We start from the raw sequence: 11115 nt of genomic DNA on the forward strand, positions 1-11115 counted from the left end.
TCGAGACCCTGCATTTCCTCCTTCCCTGCCTCACCCTTCACTTACCCTCACACATCGCCTCACTCTCCCCATGTGTCTGCACATCTCACCCCCCACAACACATACGAAATAATGTAGTTTCTCCTTTCTCTGCTCGCGATTGTTCTGCCGGACTACAAATCTCATCTCTCCTCTCAATTGTTCGTCCATCTCTCTCTGCCAAAGAGGAGTTCCGAAAGGAAATATAAAGCTAGAAGCAGCAAAGTCCTGCCCATGCTCCTTGTAAACCGTATCAATCAGCCCTGAACAATGGAACTGGGGGAAGAGGGACCTAGCCTTTTCTGAGCTCTGTCTATGTGCCCAGCATTTAAATATTGTACTTGCCGCCTTATCTCACTGGATCCTTACGCTGTTTCAATTTTCCATTTGGGGAAATCGAAACTCCCTAAAGTGACAAAGCCGGTGGATAGAAGAGCTGAAATTTAGACACTGGCCATTCTGACCCTAAACTCCAGTTTTGAAAAACGCTGCTCAAGGCTCTGCACTTTGACGGTGCAGTTATCAATCACCTCTCGACGATGACCTGCCAGCCCCCACCCCCCACCCCGTGACCGAGCTCTCTCTCCCTTGTGGATGACGCTGCGCTCACCAAAAGCCCAAAGTGAACTAGGGAATCACACTGGGAAGCAAACAGCTCAACTCTGCGTCGATGGTATGTTTTGCTTTTCCCGCGCATACACTGAAATATAATGTATTGTGAGATGTCAATATTGGAGTAGCATTTAGGGACCCCAAACCTGGCACTGAGCTTTAAAATCCTATCATGAGATAAACATCCCCGTTCCTTGCCAAAAGAGAAAAAGATCAAAATGAATAAAGTAATACATTCAATAATCATCCAAATGACCAGGAATGAAAGGAGCTGCGCGGGCCGACTGGTGCCTGGCCGCCTCCCCCCACCCCCGCTTTTGGTTCTTTATTCAGTCTGGGGGTGGAGGGCCTCACGTCCTGCTTAATATGTGTCCCAGGAGCTGCCTGCCGGTGCCAGACATCCTGGAATGAATTACCAGACGGGCTCCAGGCAAACGGAGGCCCGATGAGAATTTGTAGAAGGAAAAAGGCCCCCGGTGGACCTCCGTGCAGCGCTTTCCGAAGTGCTGGGAGAAGGTCCGCTCTCCTCTCCTTTAGGATGGTGTCCAAGAGCCCAGGACCAAAGAGCAGCAGTCACACCTTCCATGTTGACAACCCCTTTTGTGACCTGGTTCAGAGAAAAGATCACGGGCTTTGGAGCCCTGAGTTTAGGTCTGAATTCTGCAAGCCTGTTCGATGTGCACTAATTTCTGACCCCCAGGATCTTCCTAAAGTAAATGAGAAGTTACCGTGAAAGAATGGCGCAGTGACTCAGAGAAAAAACGTCTGAAGGTATCTTCGAGATACGGGGCATGCAGCCCATGTGCGTGCATACAACCGGAACTGCTGAGCGCTTCTGAAGAGAGGTATCACCTCCAACTTCCTAGCAACTTAGTGGAGTAGAAAAAGGACGCAGCACTGTGCAAATGTTGGCGAGACTGAGAGATAGGGAGGTAAAACAAGATGCTAACTACACGTCAAAATTCAGGCAAAAAATTCTAGTCTCGCCGGGTCCCCTGAATAGTCTTCCCAACCCCGGGATTGTTCCCCCACGAATCTGGCTTCAGAAGCAATTAATGGAGAAGGAATGAGTTTCACTCCTTCCCTAGCTCCCAGGGGGTCAGACAACTATAAAGTTGAGCTATGTTCATCGCTTATCCAGAACACAGGATGATGGCGGGACATTGCAAGGACCCATGAACACGGCCAGGAGCAGGGCAGACAGCACTGAAGGAGGAGTGAGAATACTTCACATCCATTGCTGCCTTGGCCCTTGGCTCCGTGGTGCCATTCCCCTCTCTCCACCTTTGTCACATCTGTAAAATGCCGGCATGGGATGGGGTCTCAAAGATGCTCTGAATCATCATCTGGTGAACACTTTTTAAATTAATAAGCTATTTTTAGAGTAGTTTTAGGTTCACTGCAACCATGAGGAAAAGTACAGAGTTTCCCTTCTACCCACTCCAGACACTCAGCCTCCCCTACCAACATCCAGATCCAGGGCGCTACACGTGTTACCAGTGATGAGCCAACTCTGACACCTCTGTACAGCCCAAGTCCAGAGTTTACATCCAGGTTCACTCTCTGGTTTCACGCCCCATGGGTTGGGCAATGTATAACAGCTCGTATCCACCACTGTAGTATAATATAGAACATCTCACTGCCCTTAAAACTCTCCGTGCTCTGCCTGCCCGCTCCTCTCCCCACCCCTGCCTGTCACTGATCTTCTTTGGTCTGTCACCATTGTTTTGCCCTTTCCGGGAGGTCACAGAGTTGGAACCGTACAGTACATAGCCTTTTCAGATTGGCTTCTCTCACTCAGTAACATGCCCTTAAGTAACGTGCCTGTCTCCTCCATGTCTTTCCATGGCTTTGTAGCTTCTTTTTGGCACTGGATCCGTTGCATGCATCACAGTGGTGAACATTGTTTAAACACAAAAGCCCGACTGACACTGACTGCATCGGAGTGTTTGCACGGATGGGAACCAGGTCCCCACAGTGATGCGGAGGCACCTCTGGGCCAGGCCGTGAAGATTCCCCCCAGACTAGAGCAGTCTAGGCATCAATGTTCCCTGGGTACAAGTGGGGCACGTCCGTGCTCCCTCCCAACGTCCCCCACTCAGGCGCTGAGTCCGAACATGGGGGGAATATAGAAGAATCCAGGCAGCGTGGCTGTTCCCCCCCCACACACAGTACATTTTGTCTCCATTCTTCGTCAGTTGGAAGGGAGGAAGGAGAGACAGGTAAGCTGTCAAGACAGAGTGATGGAAAACAGGAAAAGTGTGGTGAAGATGTCTGACATCCTAATTCTTGCCACATGACAGGCACTCCAGAGAAATTGTGTCTTTAGCTTTATTTCTAGAGGAGGTGATAGTTAGCCATTCACAGGGAAACCGAGGCCAGACACTATGTAGTGTGCGCAGATGAATCGAGAGTCAGGCTAATGTCTGCGCATCTTCCTGAACTATTATTTTACCCACTTTGGTCTAGATCATGAGGTTTTTCAGAACAAAGACCACATGTGTTCATTTGTACCAAACTATTTGACAGACACAACGCATGTAATAAATATTTATGAAATGTTCTTTAAATAATTGTTTCAAAGGAGTATAGTGCCTCCTGTTGATGGATTAACTAAAAGAGAAAATGAAAAATAGTTAATATTCATGATATTTTTACCCAATTCGAGTTTTGACACTTTTTGACAGCCTAACCCTAAGAAACATGTCTTAAAGTTGTAGACGATTCACAGATACACAGAACAAATTGATGATTGCCCGATTTGGGGGTAGGGGGGTTGGGAGAATGAGTGAAAAAGATGAAGGGATTAAAAAGTACAAATTGGCAGTCATAAATATGTAAGTCATGGAAAAGTAAAGCACAGAATAGGGAACATAGTCAATATTGTAACAACTCTATGGTGTCAAATGGATACTATACTTATGGGGGTGATCATTTCCTAAGTTATATAAGCGTCTAATCACTATGTTGTACACCTGAAACTAATAGAATATTGTCTGTCGACTATCATTGAAAATGTTTTAAATTACTTTTTGAAAGCTGTAGATGATTTGGCGAAGCCTGTTAAGCCCCAAGTTCATAATCACACCAGGCTGTGGCGGTTCATTTCCTGAGCCCCGCTTGCCACAACTTTTGATCCAGGAGAGCCAGGCTAATGCTGGCTGTGATTCATCGCCCCTTCAGAAGACCACAGATCCCCTTCTCCTAACGCCTCAAACACATTTATAGCTTCTTTGGACCAAGCATCAATTCCCTCAACATTAAAAAACGGTTGACAGTGAATAACGAAGAGGGTTCGCTTCTAACTACATAGAGTGCGTTTCTTTATAAATCCTCCGCGAAGGCTCCTAATGACACATAGCTCACACTGTAGTCATCGAATGCGCCACATTTGCCCCCGGGCCTTCTCAGTCTAGTGACACATTAGGCATTGGGGATGTGCATTAATTCTCTCGTACCATTCGCTGCCTTATTTTTCTAAAGAGCTGGTGGTTCACTGCTAATGAGGTCAAGGTCCCAGCTTTGATTTCTCATGGGCACAAATGATTATCCCTCTCATATTTAGATACATAAATGTCCCTGAACCTCACCTGCTCAGACTATTATTTTTCCCCCATGTACAAATTCTTGTAGAGAAAAGAGGATCATTTCATCCTCTGGTTCTCAATGTCCTCCCCTATAAAATGAGAAAAAGAAGAAATGCTTATTACCTACCTTGTAATGTCAAAGGAGGGTCAAAGACAACAATTTATATGAACATACTTAAGCATTACAGGAAGGAAGAAGGAAGAAAAGGGAGGAGGGAGAGAGAGGAGAAGAGAAAGTAAGGAAAAGCTTTATTAAAATGGTATTAACAGAGTATCATAATGGCCTTTCATTGTTTTTCCTTGCCCAGTGTTCACATTGCCACTTTTATAATAGCAACCCAGTATTTTTCTTTTCTACTTCACGTTTATTTGACTTGATACATCCCCAGGATCTAGGTGTGGGCCTATGTCAGATGTCTCACCAATCAATTTAGTTTCATATGTTGGCCACCGTGATAATTTCAGAATTGATGCATACCTACATCAATCCAAAATCAACCTCAGAACTTTTCCAAAGCGATCGGACAAGAGGCCTTCTCCACAGACTTGGAAAGTGAAAGACTGAGCTGCCACCTCTTGGAATCTTCCTGATTTGAGTGCCTACCAGAAAACAAAACCAGAACAGAACTGCAGAATGTGGGGATGCAGAGAACTCACTTTTGATGATATCGTTTGAGCACCTAGAACTGGCTATGACTGAAGCTACTATTTTGAATTGTCAACCCAATAATCCCCATTTTATGTGAAGCCAGTTTAGAGTTAGGTTTCAATCACCAAGCCCTGATGAACTGAATTAAAGAGAGTAGGAGAGAGAGTCAAATACCTCAGACCTGCTACTGCCCATCTTTCCACCTACACATGGAAAAGGAAATAAACGCTGCTCACACAAGTCACTTAAATCTTGACTCTACTAGCTACTAATGTTGTAACTAGTGTTGAGCAAATTACCTAACCTCTGTGAGCCTTAACTTTGCACAATGTAAAATGGAGACAGAGCTAACTACCACATGAAATAGCCCAGACCTGAAGGAGCCAAGAATTCAGAGGACAGACATGTTCCAGAGATAGGCAGAAGAATGGGGAAGGACATGTAGCAATGGAAAGGAGGACAGAATGAAAAGTCCAGGGAAGTTTAGCAAGCATACACTGACCTCCTGGGCTCCAGGGTATAGCCAGAGAGATTAGACATGAGGCAGTCCTGGCCTCAAGCATCCCAGTGGCCTCTGATGACTGTGCCTGAGAGATCCGGCAGGAAGAGGGCATCATTTGAGTGACCTGATGGGGGGCTAGACAACCTGAGTAGAGGGACCAGAACCCAAAGAACCCCATCTTACAGATGACAGGCACCAGACAAATAATGCGATCAGGGACTAACACCGTGACCTGCATTCCCCTTCAGCTGGAGCAGGTCCACTGTTGCCTATATCACCTATGGGGCTTCTCCGATGGGCATATGGTTGCATAAAAAGTGTTTGAACCCACTGCACACGAGGCAGGCCCAGATCTCGGGCTAGCTTGACAAACAAAGATTTTGAAAATATGTTATCCTTTCAAGACAATATTTGCTCCACACCTTTTCCACTTCTGTCTTTAAGACATAAATAGAAGCGAGGTACTGACATTCTCATTTACAAGTCTCCAGTGACTTTCATCGTCACAGTCACCTGGGGTTATCAAGTCATTTCCTTTACAACTGCTGGCCAGGCAAGGCCTGGAAGAGGCCAGCGTCTGCTTCCCACAGCCCACTCCGATTGGAACGGGGCTGTCTCGTTCTTCAGAGCAGAACAAAGGCCGGTATTGATTTCCCCGCAAGCAAAGATGTTTCACTCTCTGCTTCCAGCCCGAGGGGCCGTGGGACCTTCGGGTATTTTTTCAGGAAGGGAGTAAGGTGTCCCGCTTTCCCTCAGACTGGAAATGTTTGTTCCCTTGGTTGCTCAGATCTTTCCTGAGCTGAAGGGTCATACTACCAAAAATAAAAAATAAAAGAAAGCAACGTGCCGTGTGTTTACCAAATTCCTACACTCTCACCTGCCACCATGCCTCCGTCTTTACCAGGACTAGAGAGTCTGATCCACTAACTCACCGAACTGTACTCATAAAAAAATGGTAAATTCTAGGACAGACACAGGGTTCCGAGGTTAATATAGGACATTCTGGTCCATTCTCTGATAAGAGCCCTCCCAGCAGCTCTCTGTCAGAGAGAAGGCTGGGGTTTTTGTGCCCATTTTACTGATGAGAAAACGGATTCAACAAAGTATTTAGGGAGATGCGAGTCCCTAGTTCTCGGGGCTCTAGCCAGCCCATTTGGCTTTTTTCCATGAAAACATTTTTTTTCTCCTTGCAATGAGTTCTGTGAGCCCAACTGATCAAAAAGATTGTTTTCTTTTTTTTTATATTTTATTTATTTATCTTTAGAGATGAAGGGAAAGAGAGAAATATCAATGTATGGTTGCCTCTCATGAGTCCCCTGCTGGGAACTGGCCTGCAACCCAGGCATGTTCGACTGGGAATCGAACCTCGATCATGTGGTTCGCAGGCCCGCGCTCAATCCACTGGATTGTTTTCTTTAATTGGATCCAACTTGAACCTATCTCAAATTAAATTTAGGTGGAGGAGGGCCCTGGCCTTGGCATGAATCTCTATTTCTCAGATCTGCACTTTCCCAGAGGATCAGCCTGAACAGTTAGTTTTTCCGTTCCCGAGACTCTCTCAGTGCCGGAAATGTCCGTTCATTTTCCCTGATGCAGAAGTTGAAAATGCAGTGAGCTGCTAAAAAAAAATCTCAGACGGTAAAAAGAGCAATAATGCCAAACCACGTAGTTAACGTTTCCTACCCTGAACTTCTGCATGCCTCGTCTTATTTAACTCTCACAATACAGTGAGGTAAATATTGCTAACTCACTTGACATCAGACTAGATGAAGAAATCAGACAGCAGAAATTAGTTAGATCACATGACAGAGCATACCTAGGTCTGAATCTAAGCCACTTAACTGGCCTCTAAAACCAGTCCTCCCTCCCCCGTATCATGCTTCTGAGGTAGAGGGGTCAGAAGGAAGTGCTTGTGTCCCATTCTCCCTTCTGCCCACAAAGACACATTGAGCATCTGCTGATGCCCAGCAGCAATCTGCCCTCGGGGGCCCCAGCCGTGATCAAAATGGAGCCCCCCACCCCCACGCTGCCATTCTAAATGCGAACAGCAATGGTTCGTGAAGGATTGTTGTTCCCTGACACCTACTCTCCCCACGAAAAGAAAATAAGTTCTCTTTATCTACATATCACAAAATGAGAAGCTACACATCTTGTAATAGTTCAATGTGAAAGCAGTGGTCCTCCATCTTTTTATTCCAAGGAGCTCCTTACAGACCTGAGTCACCTGCCCCGTTCACTTCTGTGACGCAGACAGAGCAGGCTGGGGTGCAGTTCTGTTCCCTGCACATGAACTGCACCTTAATTGCTTTTTCTCCCTCAAGAGAGCACAGGAGAATAGCAGAATTCTGCTATTACAGGATACCTATGAATCCATAGGTAATTATTTGCATATTATAAGTCTGAATGGTAACAAATTCCTTGTGACCCTACTCACAAGTGAGGTAGATACTAAGATGTTATATTCGGGACCCAAGTACTATCCCCAGGAGTCTTGTAAAAGCCCTGCCCTGGAGGAAGGAGTAACTTCATAAATCATCACAAGCCAGGCATATGTAGCATGGATGTGTATATCACATGTTGGCTGCCAGTCTAGAAATGCACAGATTTCAGGATACATTTTTTTAAATTTCCTCAGCTTAGCACACCATGGCAATGTTAGAGGTCAGAAATGGCCTTTCGGGTTAGTGTGGCTCCACGTGAGGCCTCGGTGCCAGGACTGGCATGTGGCCTCTTGGGCGTGGCTGCTATGCAACTTGCACCAGTGGCATTCTGCACGGTCCACCAGGGGCTGGGCTGCAAGACCAGCCAGACTGGAAGAAGCTTATGGCAGATGTTAGGAACTGCCCTGCCTGGTTTCAGGAGCTTTAATCCCTCCATGGCTAAGACTGAGTGAGTGACCCTCAGACCATAAGCCACCAAGGAGACAAAGCTTATCTCCCCGGCAGGGGCACCGCCTCCGCTCCTTTTACTTCACCCTGCCTGGCCCCCGATGCTTGATCCGTTAGCCAATGACGGGTAAGATTCCTCAAGGGAGGGATAACCTAAGATAGACACAATCACAGGGGCCCCCAGGGAAGGACTTGGGGGCTACAGCAAAAGGGGGTGATGGACCCTCACCCCTCGGCTTTGACATAGCCTGAGTCCTCATTCTGTCTGCAAGAAGTCTCCTAATCTCTTAGCTGCCTTACTTCTCCTGCCTGACTTAAGCCCGAAACAACGCTGGAGGTGGGTGCATCCCTGTGCTGGAAAGGGCAGTTCCCTAGGGTGATCAGGCCTAAGGAAGAATGCATAAAATCCTATGAAACCTGCTTTGCTAATACCCTCAATTTAAATAATAAGAGACCAAGCAGGAAGTGAGTTTGTTCCCCAAAGTTTTATGGCCCTTTAGCTATCTGACCCTGACTCAGAATAAGCCCTCAGAGTTCTTTAAATGTCATCTATTGTTTAATCATTTCTGCCTGACAGTGATTGATGAGCTTTATTCCTGTGCCAAATGAACCCAATAAAAGCCTGTCAAGGCAAGGGTGGGGGCCCTCTCCTCTTCAGAGACTGGCTGTGCTGTCCCTTTTCCTCCACAGGACCCAGTGGCCCATGTGAATTTATCTCGTCTCATCCATAGCACTGCAGACACTGCAGGACGATGTCCATGTTAGGCAAAGGGGGACAAAAATAAGAGGCAGGTTTTGAAATGCACCCTCGCCTGCCCCCACCCTGTGGAAGATGGAATCGTGGAAGCTGCCAATTTGGAACGGCTCCCTCAGGAGAGAATCGAAGTGAACGGGAAAGCCAGGAACCTTGGTGGAGGGGTTGTAACCATTGAAAGAAGCAAAAGTAAGATCACCGTAACTTGTGAGATGCCTTTTTCCAAACCATATTTGAAATATCTCACAAAAAAATACTTGAAGAAGAAGAATCTACGTGACTGCTGGCGTGTAGTTGCTAACAGCAAAGAGAGTTACAAATTGCGTTACTTCCAGATAAACCAGGATGAAAAAGAGGCAGGAAATGAGGATTAAAACTCATTCATCTGACACATTTTGTGCCCTGGTTGGTGTGGCTCTGTGGTTGAGTGCTGGCCTGCAAGTTGAAGGGGAGCTGGTTGGACTCCCAGTCAGGGCACCTGCCTGGGTTACAGGCCAAGTTCTCAGTAGGAGGTAGCATGAGAGCCAACCACACATTGATGTTTTCCTCCCTCTCTTTCTCTCTTCCTTCCCCTCCCTAAAAAATAAATAAATCTTTTTTAAAAACTCATTTATCCGACATATGTTGTATGAGTTGTCGGATAAAACCTAGGAACCAAAAGAAAAAAAGAAACAGCCTTTCAAATAGGAAGGGAGGAGAAAGAATCAGGAGGTGTGGAAAGCCCTCCTCCAGCTGTGCAGGTACGCCTTCCGCCAGCCTTCTGTCTGATTTGCACTAGAGAGGGGCGTGATACCAGATACGAACAGTCCCCGAGGTTCTACCTTTGTGTCGTGCGCAATCAAACATCTTGGGTGAGGCGAGGAAAGCGGTGCTTTTACTTCATGTGTCCTCAGCTACATAGCCCCAGAGCCTGCCTGTGGTTAGTCGGGTTTCCTACAGGAAACAGAATTAGTTTGTCCCAGATCATTCAGGAGAAGAAACTGTCATTTAGGGACTGCTTACCTAGAGGAGAAGAGGCATCGTTCAGCAAACAAATCAGAGATGATGAAGCAATAACAAACGATATGAGGGCATGAATATCCCTAAAACCAAAGTCAGTTTGCTCAGGGGCCCAGTGAGAGCTGGAGCCATGGAGGAGAGGTCTCGGGGGAACCAGCCAGACGCAGTTCTTGCCTAGGCCAGGGCACCAGGCAGGGAGGGAGTTGGAGGAGGCATACCTCAGCCTGTCTCTCCCTCCACACTTGTGTGCTGCCGTTGTGTCTCATCACTCAAATCCAACCATTAGCCATCCAGCAAGGGAGTCTGAATGGATGGCTAATGTCATCCTGTCACACTAACCCATCCAAAGTCATCCGTGCAGTCTGCACAGGTCAACTTTGCAGAGCCCCGAAGAGGCCAGAAAAGGAAAGAATAGAACTGCAGGTACGAATGAATAAAATGGGGTGCAGTTTACCCATCCTGCTATCCCCATCTCAAGCCAAGCTTGCGCTCGTCTCTGTGTCCCTCCCCTGACCTACTGGCCTTCTCAGCAGCTGCTCTCTTCTCCTTCCTTCTCAGACTCCTTCTCCTAGTCCTTTCTCGTGGGCATAGCTTCTCCTGATCCTGGGAGGCCCTACTTAAACGCCATCTCTCATGGAGACTTAAACTACCTAAGGTAGAGAAATATCACTTGAATGAAATGAAATGAAATGAAATGAAGACAGCCTGAGTTTACAAAGTTCTCTCAAGGACGTAATATGGTACTCACGGTAAGGGAGAAATCCAAGAGCATTTAATATTTAAAACCAGGCAGTTGCTAAGCTTCCTTGTAAGAGGGTATGTTTGGTTAACTGTGACTTCTATTGTGCTGAAGGGGGTGTGTCATGTAGGGGACAGTGGAGGAGAGTATCTACTGCTATAGCACGGCTCCTCTGATCAGCCCCTCCTACCCGCACCTGTTGAACAAATGCTCTCACAACCCTCCATCGGTGGCGGGGGGATGGGGAGGGTGTCCATTCGCAGCCTGGTCCAGCTTCTAAACCCAGCTGTGGATTGGGTATACTTGTCACACACTACTTCAGCATCTCACTTCTCCATTGTTAAAATGTACTGCCCAGGCCATGATC

At 46.8% G+C, this 11115-nt stretch overlaps 1 protein-coding gene across 1 annotated transcript; it reads left to right on the top strand.

The window, feature by feature from the left end:
• Window positions 1–8036: 8036 nt before the first annotated feature.
• Window positions 8037–9403, top strand: LOC118983787 (60S ribosomal protein L22-like). The gene is made up of 2 exons (XM_037041367.1): window positions 8037–8048; window positions 9022–9403. The coding sequence occupies exons 1-2, from the start codon at window positions 8037–8039 to the stop codon at window positions 9382–9384; spliced, it is 375 nt and encodes a 124-aa protein (XP_036897262.1). The 3' UTR covers window positions 9385–9403.
• The last annotated feature ends 1712 nt before the right edge of the window (window positions 9404–11115 follow it).

Source organism: Sturnira hondurensis, unplaced genomic scaffold (genome assembly GCF_014824575.4).
Source record: "Sturnira hondurensis isolate 20B ecotype Veracruz unplaced genomic scaffold, ASM1482457v3 Scaffold0003090, whole genome shotgun sequence".
NCBI classification, from domain to species: domain Eukaryota; kingdom Metazoa; phylum Chordata; class Mammalia; order Chiroptera; family Phyllostomidae; genus Sturnira; species Sturnira hondurensis.